The sequence below is a fragment of the Taeniopygia guttata genome, chromosome 3 (genome assembly GCF_048771995.1).
Source record: "Taeniopygia guttata chromosome 3, bTaeGut7.mat, whole genome shotgun sequence".
Taxonomy (NCBI): Eukaryota; Metazoa; Chordata; class Aves; order Passeriformes; family Estrildidae; genus Taeniopygia; species Taeniopygia guttata.
Window position 1 is genome coordinate 46,789,839 of NC_133027.1, and position 19,510 is coordinate 46,809,348.

General features: G+C 40.0%; 1 protein-coding gene across 7 annotated transcripts in view; it reads right to left on the reverse strand.

The window, feature by feature from the left end:
- Positions 1 to 5,602: 5,602 nt before the first annotated feature.
- Positions 5,603 to 19,510, reverse strand: part of WASF1 (WASP family member 1) — an 86,591-nt gene continuing 72,683 nt past the window's right edge. For 6 of the 7 annotated variants that reach the window (XM_030267738.4, XM_030267737.4, XM_030267736.4 and 3 more), the window contains exons 4-9: positions 13,877 to 14,030; positions 13,052 to 13,169; positions 12,080 to 12,252; positions 9,966 to 10,145; positions 7,987 to 8,624; positions 5,603 to 6,514 (exon numbers count right to left, since the gene is read on the reverse strand). In XM_030267738.4, coding sequence (XP_030123598.1) covers positions 6,357 to 6,514; positions 7,987 to 8,624; positions 9,966 to 10,145; positions 12,080 to 12,252; positions 13,052 to 13,169; positions 13,877 to 14,030 — 1,421 coding nt within the window. In that variant the 3' untranslated portion in view covers positions 5,603 to 6,356. The remainder of the gene's footprint in view (positions 6,515 to 7,986; positions 8,625 to 9,965; positions 10,146 to 12,079; positions 12,253 to 13,051; positions 13,170 to 13,876; positions 14,031 to 19,510) is intronic. The other variant, XM_041715121.2, reaches the window with a different exon arrangement.

Sequence of the window (19,510 nt, forward strand, 5' to 3'; positions counted from 1 at the left end):
AACTAGGAAATACTCATTTTCACCAGAACAGCAAATAATTTCCTGCTGTGCTTATAATACTGGAGTTTAGTGACTACATAAATCCAGCTAATGAAATTTATGGAGAATATGAGGACTACTTAAAACAGACTAAAAACCTGAAGAAGTAATTGCTCCCATGTGTGTTGGGAGTGGATGATATCCTACCAGCAGACCTCTGCTAAACTCTTCTTACAGGCATCACTGACTGGTCAACAGTAGGAGCTGATGTGGCTGACAGCAGAGTGCTTCAGCAGGAATTTGTGAAGTCTGAATATGGGATGATGGTCATGTGGGGCTGCAGACATGAGAGCCCCTTCACCTTGCCCTTGTGGGATCTTCTCAGGTCTTGTGGCAGAGCTTCAGCACACATCTTCCCAAAAATGCCTCCTGGTTTAATGGGATATGGAGTCAGCATTGTGAGGACACTGTGGGGATAGGACTGGCTGTGCCCCCATTTGCAGGCTCTTCAGGAGAACCTCACATTCTGGGACTTCGCAAGCTGCAGAGAAGTGACAAGTCAATAGAAAGTTTCAAAACCCAAGGAGGCATCGAAGCCTGACCTTAAAATTTCTGGGATTTAGGGTGGTAACATCTCAATGTGACCTTAGAGGTCCCCATCAGAGAGCTCTACAGAATGAGTTGCAGAAGCTGTCTGGGAAGCCCAGATAGATTTGGCTGCTCCCAGAGCTGGGCTCTTTTTGCTGTGGGAATTGCTTTTTCTACCTCTGATTCATCCACAGATAATAATTGTCACTGAAACTTCCCCTGGCAGGTGCTGGTGCACAAGCATCGTGCAGAGAACAAAGTATATAGAAGCAAAGGAATTATCCAAATGTTTTCTTCTAATTAACCACAGCTGAATTACTGCCAGGATTCCTACTGACCAGCAAAGGATGCTGGCTAGTGGGGAACACCTGTCCTGTCTGGGAGCATTGCTATTCATTGTGCTTTTAAAACCCAGAAGATGCATTCTTATCTGGGCTGCAGTGTGGGGGGCAGCCTCTTGCTCAGGCTGCTTGATGGCCTCCTACATCCCTGTGTGGGGCTGTGTGTCCTGCTGGTGATGTTTACAAGGTGGTTTTCACTTTGCCAAAATGCAACTGGGAAAAATCCAGCCTACAGACTTTGCTTGGCATGAAGGGGAATTTCTAAACTATGCCAGCATGCCAAGACCCAGGCTGTGAGCTGCTTTCTCACAAGGTTAGAAGTCTCAGGCAGTTTCTGGAGTTTTTTCTGGCTGATACTGAAGTGCAAGATCAAGCTATGATAATATGACACTGAGCTTGGATCTTGCTTCACAGGAGGTACTGGGGTGGGTTGAGGAGGAGACCTGCTCTGAGATTTTAAATTTGTGGTGAAGGAAATGCCTTGCAGAGGAGTAGAAGTGGCTAAAACACAGTGGGAGATCTCATGAAAGGGAAGTATTTTTTCAGCTTTTTTTTTGAATGATACTGCTGTGAAGGTGTGCAAAAATGTCACAAGTTTTGCAATAAATACCTCTCTGACAGTGAAGGCACTAAAATGGGGGAGGTGGAAAATGAAAACTACCTGTATGTAGGGGCACTCAGCTGTCTTGTGTTTGAAAGTGAAGTTACTGAACCATCAGATAAAGAAACATAAGGCATCAGCCCCATTTGGTGAGAGATACTTGATGACTTCTCTGATCTCTACCCAGACGCTTCCAGTTGTCAAAAGGAAGCAATGCTGGAGCAATTGCTCAGAGCCTGCAAATATGGTAAAAATAAGAATTTAGAAGAAATGGGATGGATGCAATTTTCTTTAGAGGCTGTTACTGATGCTGCTGTCAAGGGTTGCTGGCAGCTAAGGAACATGAGCGATGACTAATGTGGCAGAACCCATTCTCCAGGCACAGGAATCAGCAGGGGAGAAAAGCCTCGCCGTACCTGCTCTGCAGCCCAGTGCCCGTTTCCTGAGGTTTGTCCATGTGTCCTCTTGCAGCAGCAGCTGGGACGGGATGGGGACCTCATCCCCTGCCTGCTCCTCCGCAGCTGCCTGGTGCTGTGCTGCCAGGCACTCACGGTGCCCTCAGGGCTCACAGCCGAATCACCGGCTCACGGGAGCGCTGGCAGAAAGCCGGGAAGAGCTGGGAACCTGTTTTTAAGCACTTAAACCCGAGCCGGCTCGTTCAGGCTGAGCGAGGGAAGGGAGAGCAGTGCCAAGCTGCGCACAGGACGGGCCGGGGGAACTCAGGGCCACCGAGGGCCGCTGATGTACTCAAGAGGCAGTTCGGGAATCAGGGAGATCTCTCTCAGCTGCAGTCACAAAGAGCGTGTGAAGAGTCTCCTTTGGGCAGGGAGAATCGTTCCGGTGTGAAAAGTAGTCAGGAGGGGAAAGGAGAGGGGGGAATTGGCAGAGGCTCCAAAAAGGGGATCACTGCTGCTGCTGCCCCTGGTCTCTGGTTGTGATTTCTCTCCTGGTGTTTAACGCCCCCACTTGCAAAAGAGAATCGAGGAAAGTCAAACTCATCCTGGCCTGTAGCTGAGGAGACAGAGCGGACACTTGATGGAGCTCGAGTCGAGTTTCTGTCAGATCTTTGCTGATGCAGCCCCGGGCGGCAGAGCCTGTGCTGAGGCTGTTCTCCTCTTGGAGCTGCCGTGGTTTGTGGCAGCGCTGGGTTTCGGCCCTGGCTGCTGCCGGGACCCCGCGCTGCTGGGAGCTGCACCCGCCTCTCAAGCAGCGGCTTCTGCACCATGTCCTGAGCCCCCTCTCCGTGGGGATCCATGGGCTGCGGACACTCGGATATTGCAGCCCGCGGCAGGGTCTGTTCCCATCTGCATCCTCCAAGCAGACAAAGGCTCACAGCCCCAGGTAAATCAGGGGTGGCAGCTGCATCCAAGCCGAGATGGTTCCATCATCCTGAAGAGCCTTTTGCAAGGCCCTGGGGACTGTGGGTACCTGTTGGCACACTCGGGTCCCAGGGAATCTTTTGAGGCAGGTTAGTCTGTGCATCCATCAGACAGGCAATGGTGTGCCAGTGTCCACCTAAATGCTGAGGAGTGCACAAAAGAATAATTTTATTTTGTAACATGCACAAAAGAATAATTTTATTAACTAAAGGTCTTTTAATATGCCTCCTGCTTTCAAAATCCCAAATTACTGAGTGATAACATAATCTCTTCATAATATCTAGTATTTAATGGCTACTGTTCATATCACACCACTACAAAATAACCAAAAACCAGAATTATGTCTCTTTTTAATTTTTGCTTCTTCAGTCCCTGTTCTCTTCCATTTACTGTTTTGTTTTTGGTTTGTCCATGATGGCTGCATCCTTACTGTTTTATCTTTTAATAAAACCCCCAGGTGACCAATTCTGCACCTCCCTAGTCATCTGCCACCAAGCAAATTTTGTTTCTTCTATGAATTTTATACTGTTCTTCCCCCCCCCCACCCCCCACCAATTTTAAGTAGGAGATGTAAATAATTTTTAACTGTCCCAGATTACAGTTTGAGAAAAGGGTGAAGACAAAGGTTTCTCTTCACTTATATGGAACTTTACTGACACATTATTTTTGTGTCAGAATTCAAGCCATTTTTAACCAGCTGCTGCAAATCTACAGAGGTAAACAACAGACTCTGTAAACAGTTCAATACAGAAGTCTTGATTTAGTGCCTTACAAGACAAAGCAATCAATAATCTATTACACATCTAATCACAGACATGAAGAGCCCAGCAGCCCTCTGCACAGCGTTCCACCAAACGAGAAAGGCGGTTGGAGACCTCAGTAAGAGGGACACAAATCACCAAGATTGCAAATGCACAGCTCGGGAGTTGATCTACAAACACAAATATTCAAATTCAACAATCACCTCTTGCTACTAGTGAATCATGCTATTGCTATCTGGAGACCAGTTGCTATGGCAGAAAGCTGTAGCAGTGGCAGAAGGCCAAGAATCCTGCCTTTGAAATGTTAACTGAATTTAACTCTTGACTTTTCACAGACAAGGTTCATTACTTTGTATGACTGTGTCATATTAAATGAGTGCTTTGTCTGCCCTGGGTACTGGCTTGGAAGGGATATTATTAATCAGCAGGACAGCAAAACAGTTCAATAACAACCATTTGTCAATAAGGATTTCTTTTTTTTTAATACCTTCAAGTCTGCTATGTGATAGCTGCAGTTACACAAGGGCTGTTTTTTGCTTTAATTGCTTCCCTTTTCCTTCACTTTATGTAAGTTACATCGAGTTCGCAGTTCCTGGACACACTCAGAGCACACCCACCAATGCAGGCATGATGGTGAGATGCTCTAATTCAAACAGTTACAGCCTGGGCACAGAAATGCTGCTTCTCCATTTAAGTGACAATGTAGGCTGCTTTCTGTAATATCCACCAGAAAAATCGGGAGTTTATAGAGACTTGAGCAAGGAATAGTATAAACATCAGTTGAAATGTAATTTTGTGAATGGCAGAACTAACTCCACATGAAATCAGGGACAAGCTCTTCTTTCAGCTACCTGCAGTTCAGATCTGGGTCCCTGGTTAAAGGGGAGCTGCGGTTGTATACAATGCACTTTGCTTTATGATCTCAAATCTTTACAGCTGCATCAATAGGATCTCACATTCAGTTCCTGGACAAGTTAGTTAGGTTTGTTGAGTTAGGATTACTGAGATCCAAGGAAATGCCATGAGATATTCATGCAGCAGTGCATGACATCCTTTCGTTACCATTACAATGAGGGGTTAAGAAGGACACACACTTCAGAAGTTGATGGAGAACAACAGACCAAACCAGATGGTGTTACTGTGAAGAAACTATAATAGAGAGAACAGGGCACAGAGATCTGCAGCAATAGTTACAAAGATGCAAATTCACAAAGTGTGACAATATTTTCTCTTCTGCAAAACCAATTAAGGTGTTACTGTTACTGTTGAAAGTCTTGAGTATAGCTGGCCATGTCCAAAATCACAGCAGAGGCTGTGATGGTGACAAGTGCAGCTGGAAGGGTTGCTCTACACTGTTCCTACCCCAGTCTATCCTCAAGGGTTTTGCCCAGTTCCAAGAGAAGGCTAACAATCACATGTCCCTGCAAGCTAGTTTGTAACACATAGAACATGTAATGTTCCACCCTTGATATCTCAATCTGACTTTCAAGACTTATTTTCCTCTATTACAGGATTCCATCTTCCAGGAACGAGATCACAGGGTAAGAGAGCTCTTGTACCCTGTCACACTTCCCTTTTCAACAGGCTTTTGACTGTATGCTCATTAAATGGCTGCTGTTCATATCACACCACTAAAAAATAACCAAAAACCAGAATTATGTCTCTTTTTAATTTTTGCTTCTGCAGTCCTTGTTCTCTTCTATTTATTGTTTTGTTTTTGGTTTGTCCGTGATGTTTTGAAGGAGTTGAAGGAGTTAATCCAGAGAAGAGAAACACAAAAGATGTGCAAAACATGCACTGCACTACTAGACAGCACTTAAAAAAAATCAGCTTTCATCAACCATGATTTTAACTGCTGCATCTCCTCAAGATACACTGATGATAAAAATAACTTTGTACGCCACAGATTAAATACCTGAAAAACAAGGCTTCATTGAAAGAGCAACACCCAGGAACATTTAAAATGAACCATTTATTAAATCAAACTGTTATTTTAACAGTTACATAAGTTACACAGCATGTTTAAGTCAAAAGATTTCACAAGGAAAAAAAAAACTTTTAACTTTTATTATGCAGGCAAAAATAGTACCACACAATATGTACCTGGGAGGGAAGAAGGGAAGGGGAATCTCTAAACATTCAAATAAGGCCATAATTATTTAAAAACAACAATAAAACAATAATAAACCCTCCCCAAAGATCCATTTGCTTTTCAGTGTGTTCAGTGCTGCTAACTATATGTACTTTTAGTGTACAGGTGTGATCGAGGCAGTGATATTTTGATAGCTAGGTTTAATGTTTTAAAACACTATCAGAAGTGGAATAAGGCTCATTAGTACATACAGCTGCCCTTGGAATGTCAATCTCAGTTGCCTTCATCAACTTAAAATTCACAAAGTGCACAGTTAAGATATGCCAAAAAATTGAAACTGCTACTCTACCAACAGCTGCCCATGCTTAATACTTAGTGGTCTAATGGAACAAAGTATGTTCTTTCAAAAGAGATGTGTAAGAAAAGCCACTGTAAAACATTTAGTTTTGAAGATGCACTAGGAGCTCTTTGTAAACTGAAAAGTAGAAAAACATGGATTAATTATGTTAAGAAAAGAATACAAAAAACACTAGAAATGACCATCAAACTTCCAAAGAACAAGCACCACAATGGACATTAGCATTCGATTTTGCAGTGTACAGCAACATAATAATTTTACTCTAGCCAGTCTACTTCATCAAATTCTGAATCATCTTCTGAATCACTGTATTCCACAGCAATGCGACGGGAGAGGATAGTGGCAACGTCATTCTCAATGCGCTCGTGCTTAGCTTCTTGTTCCCGCTGCTCTTCCACTTTGCGGAGCTGAATACCTGCAGAACATCAGAGCACAAACATGTCACTCTCCTCCTTCACCACTGCAAATGCATTTAGGTCATGATTCACAAAACGCTTTGCAAGCAAAAGTGAATACACAGGATGCTTTCCTTCTCAGGTAGATTCTTTTTGCCAAGCTTTTAAAGCGAAGAATATCAGAATTGCAATGGCAGATGAGATCTTGAGTCCTTCTATTATAATATCAAGGTTCTGATTTTCCATTAAAATACATTTTTAGTACCATCGTAAGTGATTAAGCCATTTTGCTATTTGCATTTTCTAGACTCTCTTAATAATTTTAATGAAAGTTTACAGCTATTTGAGCATCCTAACAAGACAGGACCTCTTGTAACCCTGTTTTCTATCATGTAATGATTTGGTTTGGGATAAAGTATTACTTGGAGATCAAAAATGGGGTAACTCAAGTCTTTGTTTTTTGGGCATGACTTGGTCAAAAGTGTTTTTAGCAATCACCTAGATTATACCAGCAGGCTGTATTTTCTCATTTTTGCTGACGTTCTCTATGCATGTTCACACACCCCTGCTGTACTCAGCTGTTGTCAACATTTCCTTAGACTTTAATGATGTTATCAATTCATGTGCATATAGACATGCAAAAATATTTCGAATTAGTGCTATAGCCTATGTGCTGATAATATAGTACCATACAGATTCTGTGCTGTGCTGCAGTGCAGGGGAAGAAAAGAATCTAGGACTTGAAACATTTGAGAGATCTTAACTACGGAAAGATACCTCACCATCAAACAGCAGCACACAGCAATGCGTGTGTTCCAATGCAAGTAGGGATTTTCCTGGCCATGGGCACCATAAGCTGAAAGATACAGCTTGCACACACAGCTCCTCATGAGACCATTAGGAAAACACTGCCCTGCAGCTCTGCCCTTCCCTTGCACTCTGCATGGGCACCTTGCAATGCAAAGGCTGCTCCACTACTGCACTGAGATCCATGTCCAGATCCGATACTTAACAGCTTGAAGTCTTCAGCAATGATTTCTGAACGTCACTTATATCTTGTAATACAGTGACAGATGTTAAAGATTCCAATGCCAATTGATCAGCTTCGCTTTTATCTAACAGTCTTTGAAAAGCAATGTTTTTGTCTGCTACACAATCTAGATGATCAGAAATAGCTACATTTGCAGGTAAACAGAAATGGAAAGATAATCTCCACAGATCATCTACAAACACACATACCTTTTTCTGTAATATAACTTCCACAGAGAACCAGTTTTGCCATCCAAACTAAACATCTGATAAATGCAATTACAAATTGAAAAAAACCTGTCTACCTGGCAATGCATACACTGTAGATGATAGAAAACGGAAACAGACTTAAGATGCATTCCTCTAACTTCTTACACATGTGAAATACTCCATCTCTCAAAGGTCACATGTATTTAGCAGATTTCTGAGATTGTTATTTTTGCTGCTTAATAGCCAACATTACCTTTCCGTATTGCTTCCAGCAGAACGCTTCTAGCATCACTGATCACAGGAAGAGTTGAAGGATGGCGTTTGGGCTCAGGGGCAGGAATCACTTGGGATGGTGGAGATGGAGGCATTATGGGTGCATGAGGGCCAGGGACAATGGTTGTGGGAGGAGGGTGCAGAACTGGAGGAGGGTGAGAAAGATTTGCAACTGTGACAGGGGAGGAAGGTCGAATGCCAGGAGGTGGCAGGGGAGGAGGTGGGGGTGGTGGAGGAAGTCCCTGTACTTCAGCTTGTGGAGGAACTGGGTGAACAGGTAGAGCTTCGCACACTTGGGCGGCTCTAGTGACCGGGGGAGAAGGTTGTGCTAGGGGAGGAGCAACTGGAGGTGGAGCTGGATGAAGAACTCCAGGAGCTATCTGGAGAGGAGCTGGTGGCGGTGGCACAGCTGGGGCCTGCAGAGCAGCTGTGGGAGGGGGTGGTGGGGGTGGGACTGGGGGTGGAGGGGTGGAAGTCATTGCAGCTCTTAATGATGAAGTCGACAAAGCAGATGGAAGAGGTGGTGGTGGTGGAGGAGGAGGAGTGGGGCTCACAAACACCGGTGTTCTGCCTGTTGCTGGTGACTGAGGACGATTTTCTACCAAGCCAGGAGTAGAGCTGCAACATCCAATAACAGAACACAGTTATTAGAGCTAGGGAGTGGAAAAAATAGTAATAGATTCACTTCTGCTACTTTAGAACACTGAAACGTGGGCATTAAAGAGCATTATGTATTATGATGATTTCAGGGTGTTTGTCCACACCTCATAAGTAAGGAAGTCTAATTTTCAGTATGGAGCATGCATCAGATTTCCAAAAGACCTCTGCTCAAATTCAGCTATTAGCCAAATTTATGTTCTTATACAGTGTAGCTGTATCTTTATCAAAGGTTTCCTATATCAGTATAATTCTTCCCTGTTGTCCATAAGTAAATCCAAATTATTTTACTCAAATCAGGGAATTAGCAGTTGATTAACTATTTTGATTCACAGAACTTTAAAACCAAATCAAAACAATGCAAACAATGAGAACAGGTTAATTTGAAATACATATTTAAGGTGTGATTACAAAATGAGTGAGACTAATATCAAAGATCATCAATACTGCGTACAGAGAGGTACAGTTATATGCTAGATACTCATTATAGGACAATGAATAGGTGACCTGAAGAAACAAGAGAGAACAGTAAACTCATTTTCCTGAAAGACCACCAGAGGATTTCTTTAAACTGTTGTGGTAAATTAATCTAAAGCGTTATGCAGTTTTGTGTATGATCTCCTAAGCAGTAAACATAATTATTTTCAAGAGACTAACATCTTGCTGATGTAACAACCCCATCTGAATTAAGTATCCTCTATTCTAAGTTGTATGTACCTGGCCACAAAGTAAGATTTTGGTATAAAAAAATAGGGGAGTGACAAAGAAATTTTCACCTCTAGAAAATATTCTATGTATGTATCCACTTCTGTAAAGGTACAAAGAAATAGAAAAAAAAAACCCACTTTGGAAGAGAGAAGCACTAACAATTTAGCAAATGTAATGAATACATAGTTTTGACAGCCATCTTACTGTGATATATTCTTCCTTTCACATAGGCTGAAACAGATCTCAGTTGAACAAATTTCCGAAACTCGAAAGCTACATCCCGAAATGCCAACATATTTCACAGAAGCATTTTCCATAGAATTCTTTGTCTTGCCATTTAACTCAGAAGGCAACATGGTTGCGGTATTAATGGCAAGCTGAGGCCTGTCCCCACCAGAGCACCCTATGGATTTAGATGCTGGCCTTCCCATCCAGCTCCTGGTGGCCCTGCTCCTGCAGGCATGCTGGGGCCGTGGGCTGCCATAGCCCCTGGGATTTCTGGGCAGCACAGAAATAACGCTGACAGCTCTTAGCAGGGTGGTAGGTAACTAAAGCAGCCCCAAGAGAGCCGCACGTGGCTTTTCTGGCTCATACCTAACGCAGGGGGGCACAGGCTTCACTTCGGCGGCTCCGTGCATGGGGGGAGGCGGTGGCGGCTCGTGGGGCCTGACCAGCACGCGCTCCTCGGCTCGGCTCAGGAGCTCAGACATCTGGCTGTAGGGCAACGCGGAAAGGGAATACGAGCCATCAATGTGGTCCACGTATGCTTGAGATCTGTAAAAAAGAGGGAGAAGTGATCCAGATTCACCTTTAGTAGGAGTGAGTATTGGTATCCTCAGCCACTGTTCTGTACTTCAGTCTGACTTCCGAATGCAAGTGTCTTCTCTCCACTAGTTTTGCGTATTATACAGTGTGGCTTTTCAATAATTTATCCCACTTTTCCTGTTATTACTTCTAGCAGCTCAAGGGTTTGATTTTGACAGGTATATCAGATAGTTTCTACAGTATGTGTGTGACCTTAGTGTTTATTAGACATATTACTTTGAGTTAAATAGACATAGCTTTACAATCAGAACTATTCTTCTTTTATAGCATTTATGAAAATCCATCCATGTTAGAATGGCAAAATTTACAACTGAATAATTTAGCTGAGCTTCTGTCAGAGGATCTTTATTCCAATATATACAGAGAACTCACTGCTTTAATAGACATAAGACTCAATCAATATCTATTATTGAGCAGTAGCACTAAATAAAGATGATTCAACTTGTTAATGACAACTTTAGACACACCTCAAGGATCTGATCAGTTCGTAAATTTTAATTAACTAATCAATTACAGAATTTAATTTTTGAAAAATTCTATTAAATTCAGAGCAGAACACTTTCCAACAAGTAGAGCAACACTCTACATTTCCACATATTGCCACCACTGTAGTTTCTAAGCCTATTAAATTCTTCAGGGGTGAAAATCTTTCTCGTTTATTTCAAAGCATGGTGCTACTCTGATCTGAACATGTTCTGCATATGCAGTGCTCCCAAGCACTTCAGCATTATTAATAATTGCATTACGAGTACTGAGAAAATCAAGGTTTAGGCCAGGGTCCTGGCTATGAAACGAGCATGTCTAAAGTGGAACCCAACATACAACACTACAAAAGGACAGCAGGAAAGCAGATATTTCTGCCAATGACTTGACACAGCAGTTTACAGAGATTCTATAAAGCTGTTCCTAGAAAAATGCTAATTATCATAACTTAACTTGTACCCCACTGAGTGAAATGCACTGAGAGCATTTTCCATTCTGAATTGAGCTAAGTTTTCTACAAGCAGGTTTTTCTACTTTTCAGTCAACAGACACTCTCTCCAAGAGTTGTCATAATTACTCACCATCACTACTGTTCGAAGGCCTTACAAAGCTAAATAAAATACTCTCTTATGGTGTGCTTTTGACCACAGAAAGGGGAAAAAATTAACCAGTTTTTGGGAGGACAATGAGTACTTTTTAATTTAAAAAAAAACCCAACAAAACAAAACACCCAAAACCCCCAAACCAAAAATTTATCCCCAAATTGCCTAACATTACTTGTCAGCCCTCTTTGCTATTAGATGTTTCTTGGCTGGTAAAACAGACTTGATTTTGCACCAAGGCCAGAAGCACAAGCACAGCAGGTGTTTACCATGTGAAATGCTACTTTTAGCCACCAGCAAATACGTGCTGTGAAATGAGAATTCAACAGGTTGGATTTTGTAATAGGCTATAACCAGAAATGTCAATCAAATAATGGATTTGTTCAAGAGTAAAGAGAAGCTCAGCATTCTAATTTGAGTTCCAAGTGGACATTTGTTCACATCACACACATGATATAGTCTTGGCAGTGTCTGCTTAAGAAAAATCAAGAGGCTGGAATAATAGGGATTTTGTGGGTCAGGTCTGGAGTGCAGTGACACACCTGGGTGCAAGCTTGCAGCAGTGACACTACAACTTCATCAAGCTGCAGAGCAATGAGGATACATCCTACCCTTAAAAATAACAACATAGTCACTACTCCTTTAAGGACACATTCAGAATATTAAAACTTAGTTTTGATTAAGCAAAACCACTGATTTCCAGTGCACTTCAAGGGAAGCAGTAGCATCTCGTCATTGACAATGTTCACTATGCAGTATTAATACACTTCACAAAGGATAGAAAAAACAAAAAGGAACCTTGATTCAAAATGTGAAGCTGGGCCATTAGCAACTTCAATGTGCTTATGTAAGAGGTTAGCATCATCTTCTGCAAGCTCTGGACCTTGGGCTAACTTCTGCCACTCTCTCCGTCTGTCATGAGGTGCCCTTGGCACTTTCTCTGGTTCGTGAGGGCGATCTAGATTTTTCTGCTGTAGGAGAGTTGTGCAAACAAAACTGACAACTGAGACAGTGTTTTTTAATTACTTGCATATAAACATCAGCCACAAAATTATGAAAAACAATCCCATTTCAAATGCAAGAAAAATTTACTTTCAGGCTAAATATGTATGTAGAACAGAAAGACTTGTAAGAGCCAGAAACAACAGACTAGGAGCTAAGAACCTGAATAACATAAAGAAAAATACCTGTTTAAGTAGCTTTTTATTCTAAGTCTGAAATCAACTTATAAATTTGATACTCATATTTACTCTCTCTACTATGTATGAAACATACAGAATAATGGTCAAATAAAAAAGTAGTATTACTACTTCCAAAAGTGCTTGTTTAATTTTAAGAAAAGATAAGCAATGTGTTTTATTCCCACTAATTTCTTTCTAGTTTAAACATATCTAATAGAAAATGTCATTCAAGCTTTTTCACCTCTAAGACTGTCAAAATTTTGTCTTACAAATAAACGCTCAAGTGAAATTCTTTATTCTTGCTGTATTGCTCCTTCCTTTCTGAATTATTGCTAGAATACTTAAAAGCTTTGGCAAAAGTTGGTTAAGACAGCATGAAAATTTCAGGTCATTCTACATTACTTTACTACTACTACTATTAATATTATTATTGTTTAATTGTTAATGTTAGTGGAACCGAATGAATACAAATAGCTTTAGTTGAATAGATGACTCTGTCAAGTCTGGATTGCTATTAAAGTAGCATATCTGCAACCAAATCCTTTCTAGGAAAAAACAAAGAGAAGCCATATAAATTTAACATATGTACCTTCTGCTTCCTCTTTTCTTTTCTTTTGTCCTCGGTGTCCTGCAACATTTTTTCCTTCCACAGATCAAAGAAATATGAAGGATTGGTATAGAACTTCAAGCCCTCTTTTCCATCATCCCTGAAAAACAGTTACACAAACAGGGTATACTATTTATTTGACAAGACATGAATCCAAACATTAAGACAAAGCAAGGGCATATTAAGGAATATACAGTATCTCAGACTCTGAAACATTTTGCTGAGGAACACAAAAGAGATGATCATTGACCCCCTGCACCAACACTTTTTACTATCTTTCCTGGCATCCAAGGTCCTAATTTTAGAAACATAACTTTAACACAAGCTCCAGACAAAAAAAAAGTGTCATAAATCAGAGAACTCCCACTCTACTCCAATAACTCAAATTTTGCTGTTAAAATACTGAGCAATTTTGGTGTGGCTACTTATGTTCAGCTGCTGATTCAAACTGAATCTCTGGGACAGCAAACAATATTCATTTCCATTGAAGACACTTCTTTCTACACACTTACCTGTTTAATTTCTTCACTTCACATCCAAGTACATTATATGGTTTAATAAATACAGAATTTAAAAAATACTTTTTCCTACCATGCTACACTGAGTTAAGATTTGAATAAAATGGAGTAACATTTCAATGCTTATAATGTCTTCTGCTGCTTTCATTCCTCCAGCAACTTCACAGTTTTCTAGTCTGGCTCCTTAAATATTCAAGTGCTACTGCATGTGAGCAAGGTGCCTGGATATATCCTCTCTATTATATAAAATAAGCTAGAAAGTGTTTTTTATTAATTCTGTTTTACTAACCTGTAAGGGGTGAGAATGTTAAGTGGAGGAGGCTGTTCACAAATGTCGTAAGTTTCTTGCAAAGGAATTGGCAGAGTTTTTCGGTCAAACAGCTGTTGGTCTTGAATCGTGGAACTCCGGAAAGCTTTTCTCATTGTAATGTCCTGCAGTGACACTGAAAGGGGATATTGCCATTTAAAAAAATTCCACCAGATAAATTTTGTTTGGATTAATCTGGAATTGCCTAATGTTGGTTAGGCACATAAAATATAAAGTACTACTGCTTGCATCTTGGGCATTTTACAGCAAATACAGATTCATCTAGCACCATCGCCATGGCAAGATATTGTCAGACTATGTGACAAACGTGGCTGTAATGTTCTAGCACATTATCCTCTATTTAGTGTCACAGGAATTTTTTCTCACCTAAATAGATATCAGAACTCTGCCTCTCCTAAGTAGTTCAACAAATTGCATACATGTAGCTGTAATATATCATTCAGTAGTTCAGAAGTACCTAATAACATTTACCAACTCCATTTCACAATCCTTTTCGCTACTAAAAACTGTTCTCTATCTCAAGGTATAGATTTCACCTTTATGGCATCAGCAAGCCAAGCTTTGCATTCCTTGCATGTAGGCAGCAGTTCCACTGAGGGCCCACTGAGACACCAAACCAGCAAATCACTTAAGCTTATGCTACTGAGATCAATGGGCTTTAATGGGAGGTTATTCTATGTTGCAACACATGAAAATAGTCAAATGCTTTCTAATCTGTTTAATCAACATGAACCTTCTCTGTCTAATTCAGAGCCACCTTGACTTCTAAACACAGTTGTTAGGAATAATCAATTACCTTTATGTAAGATTCAAAGGAAAACAATAATACATGAACATAACACATTAAACAGGGATTTTAACTATTTTTACCCACTCCTGGTAAAGCCTACATATCTTTCTCAATTTCAAAAGAGTTTTTTCTATTTCATTAAAATTTAGATAAAGATTAATGGAAAAATGACCACAACTGATAAGCTTTGCACTTTTAATTCTGGAAACAGTATACGTATTTAGTCTCATATTTCCCTCCCTCCCTGGTCTTCAGTTACTGCACCTGTGAAGTCCAGGTGTGCCTCAAAGCTACCTTTGCAACCAGCATGAGACTTCCATTAGATAAAGCAGCAGATCTTTTCATTAGCTTGGGCTCTTTTTTTTTAAAATGCTGAAAACAGTTTTCTGGCATAGTAGCAAAGAGTACTTTCAGCACATGTATTTTATCTATACATAATTATATTTATTTTATAGAAACAGGTTGGTAGTAATGCCCCTTTATGCAAGATGAGAGGACAACTCCACCCCTGCCCTGCTGTCACTAGGGCCCTTAGCAACAGTTTAAAGAAAAACCTGTTTAAGCTGAAAACTGCTTTTTTACTCAGGTTTCTGTAACACATACAAGTGTACACATACATATGTACATACACCAGGCTGGATTTCTACTGTGTGATCACAAAGGGGCAGAAAGCAGCATTTTTTCCAGAAGGCTTGCAGTTCCTGGAATGTTCTGTCTTCTTACCTAAGTGTATTGGCAACATCCTTTGTGAGGCTAAAGATGGGATTTATTTGATTTTCAGCTTGGCTTTTGAAGTTTATTATGCTTGGCAAGGTTGTGTATTCCTGGAGAAGTTCCCTCCTTTGTACCCTTAGGTTCTAATTCATCGCAGTGTCTTTTATTCTTTTTAATAGCTTTAATTAGCTGCTCAGAAGCCTTTTTAAGAGTGTGAAAGAAGTATTATAATGTTTGAATGTCAGCTAGGAGTCTCAATTTCTGTAGGTATTTTTGCAGTCATAACTAACCTTATATATTTTGTACCTGTCATGAAGTACAGGTTGTTATCAGCTGGCAAAAGTTCAGTTAGAATAACTGAGGTTTACCTCATCTAAAAATTTAAGTCTTAGATCTTTTTATACTTCAGCTGCTTTTCCTTTGGGTTGTTGGTTATACAAATAACACCAAATGTACTTGCTCAGAGTTGCTTGGCAATCCTGCAAGATTTCTGTCTGTCATATATTGGAGACATTTCCAACAAAAGTAAAACTTAGTATACTTCTCTTTGAACCTGAGTATGTGCTGAAGACAATTAACTTAATCAATTTATTCTAAGAAATAAATACAGTACTTTGGTTTAATATTTAAACACTCACAGAGTATGTGACACACCGTACTATTGATGCTGTTCTACAAACTACTTATTAGCATTCCATCTCTTCAATGAGCAAGCACAGCCAGACTAATTAATAATTTCCCTTTTCTTGCTTAAAACTCTACATTTTGTACACACATACAGGGGGTATAACACACGAGAGGATAATCAATCAATCAATCAATCTCCAACAATAAGCATAATAATTTTCTCTTTAAACCTAAGATACCCAGCAGAAGGCTTCATGGAAAAGATACACTGTAGAACTTGAAGCAGCATTTCCTATACTGATGACCTGTAACAGGCATTCCCTGAAAAGCACACCATTATTCCAAACAACAGGCTACATCAGGACAGCATCGCTCAGGAAACGGAAGGATGTGGCACACAATACATGGAGAATCCTGACATGGATCTGACTTGCCTACACGGAGGGATCAGGTAAATCCCACGTGGCACACCCAGCGTAATCCTGGGCCGTGCACGGTTTGGCTTACAAAGCCGCTTGTGCAGCTTGCCAGCTGGCAAAGAGACAAAAGCCCTGCGTGGTTCGCAGCCTCAGCGGGGGGAAGATGTGAAAACCTGGCTGGTCCCACAGCCACCTGCCTTTGGCTGACTGACAAACTGGCACTGCAAGGGGACTGGTCAGACGAATTGCATGTATGAATTCAGGTGTGAGAAGAGATGAGCAGCTGAAGGAGGAGCTAGAAAAGCTGCAGGCATTTGACTTAATGCTGGTAAATTTATGCTTCCAGTTGCTTAATTCCTAACTAGCACCAGAACTTTTTGTACAGCCCAAGATCCTAAATTTGATATAGATATATTTTTCTGAAAGTCCACCTACTACACTGCTTGTGTTCACTGCAATTAACAAAAAACGGGGTCTTAAATAATTTCCTTAAATATTGATATATTCACAATTTAATTTGAAGATTCATTCAACAATCTAAACAAATGCCCGTTTGTCTTGATTGTGTCTGTTGTTTGGATTGTATGAAAAGACGTATTATATCAGCCAATCTAAACCTCTGTGCACAACAATATTTTCTACGTCTGTCAGAAAGCTAAACTGTCAGCCTTTTGTACACTTGGTTTTGAAAAAGAGATGCTTGTCCATTTTTACTTATAATCAACAACACGGAGGGGAAAAAGGGTATTTAAATCTCACTCTGTTGAGGTACAATAACTGGGTTTCTTTTGGGGTAAAGTAAAAATTAAATAAAAGCACATCTGTAATGTATATATTAAATAATGTTTTATCTCTTGGTAAGCATCTCATTAAACTGCAATCCCCAATTTGCAGTAAAAGTCAGGTATAGAGCTCACCAGAGCACTGACAGAAAGTAGCTACCTTTAACTTTTCAAATACATTAAATAATACATTTTACTTCATCAGAAGAAAAAAAAAAAAGTTATTAGATTTATTTTTATTCTTTTAGACTCACTCAACTACACAATTTATTATTAGGCTCTAGGCCAAAAACCACTATTCTTCTAAAGACAGTAAATGAAGAAATTATATATATATTCCTCTTAAAAACTTGCTCTCTTAGTACTTTTTGAAGAATTTCCTCCTGGCAACTTTCAAGATCATAAACTCTTGAATATCACAGCTGTGACTCTCTTCAGAACTAAATGACTAGGGGAAATTTCATACAAATCAAGGGACTCAACTGCCCTATACAATTCCCTTTTTCTGTCCAAAATCTTACCCAGCAATTTGAAAGGTGCAAAGAGGACAGAATGACACTCTTGAACAAATTACTTACTTATAAATTTCCCACTAAAGGTAATTAATTGGCAGGGAGTGGTGCTGTTGAAAATGCTCTTAAGGTGAAGATTTGTCTGATTCAGTTCCAAAAGACACTGCAATCTCAAAGTCTCATTTCTACCTTATTTATTTTGTATTTTCAATTATTATCCATTTAAACAATAACCAGAATGCACATATATTAGGTTTCTCTGCCATCAGAATATTCTGACTGTGGGTTTGATAGTTTCTAAAGAGAAAGATTATTTATGTAGATCAGACATAACTCTTGGGCTTGTCCTCTACACAAGAAGTAGAAATTTTCTGAAATACAGTTCTAAAAAATTCCAAAACAGCTCAAGAACTCTTTGGATAGAGAATGTATGTAGCTTAACTACTACAGGTAAACAAAAATAAGATGTAAATGTTAGACCAATCATTTTAGGAGGATTCAGAAGCTGCTTCAAATGCAGCATGTAGAACAAGCAAGCCCTATTAAGATGTGAATTACCCATGGGCATCAAGCACTGAATCTGCTGCTAAGTCTCAACAAAACCACCACGTAGTTTAGCAAATGGTATTTTGTCCACATCCCTCTTTTTATACACAAAACATGCACTTCATGGTCTTACCATGATTAAGCCTTGGACCCACTAATTTAAAACTGATTTACTTACTAAATAACCCACAGATTTAATCAAGGCCCAAGAAAACTGGAGAAGGAACACGGAGAGCAGTTGAAGCCCAGCCCACCTGCTCAGAATCTTGAGAGGGAGAGACACTCAAATCCAACTTTCTTTAAGTAGCGATGTGCAAGGAAAAGTGACCTGCTATATAATTTAACAGTCTTTATCTGCCTTCAAGGGTAAAATTTCTAATGAATTAATTGACAATAGTGTTACTCTCCACTTAATATAGTACTTGTTGAGCTCATGACCCAGTTTTCATGTGCTCCCTGTTCTTAATTTTGATTACATTTATACTCAGCAAAATCTTCTTCAGAGGCTAAAGACAGGGAGCTGCCCCATAAACTGGGGTTTACTACCCTTTCCTTCTAAGTCTCACAATGGGCTGAGTATCCAGACTTTAAAGCTGACCAAGCCTCCCATTTCCAGGAGTATACAGACCACAATTATCTGTCAAGCTTTTTAGGTTTCTCCCCACCAAATGCCACCTTTTTTTCCCCACAGCAAAACAACAAATCTGTTTTTGGCGTTAGTCCAGCCAAACTTCTGAACTACTATTGTTTTAATGACAGGGCAGAATTTATAGCATGTTTAGAAAAACAATGAACACATGTATTCAAAGGCAGTAGCCTACTGAAACACAATTCACAACACTATTTGATTCCTTTCCTGAAATGTGCCAGGCTGCTCACCCACAGCACTTCTGCCATTAGGTTTATTTAGGTTGCTTATTGCAGTTGTAACAAATATGCTATGGAAATCAATAATTTGATACACTGTCTATGAGATTAAAATCCTCTCTGGTTTGAGGTTTAAATAGAATTAGGCAGCTCACAATGAAAGAAGCAGTCTGATAAACTCTGAATTTATTAATTTTCCTTCTGCCCTGATGTTATTTATTTCTGAGTGATGTAAAACTATTTTCCAATACCTCATGACACTATGCATCAGAGCTACACCATGTATCAGCATTTCAAAAAAGAACCACATAAATGTTAAAATTAATATTCTTTTCAAA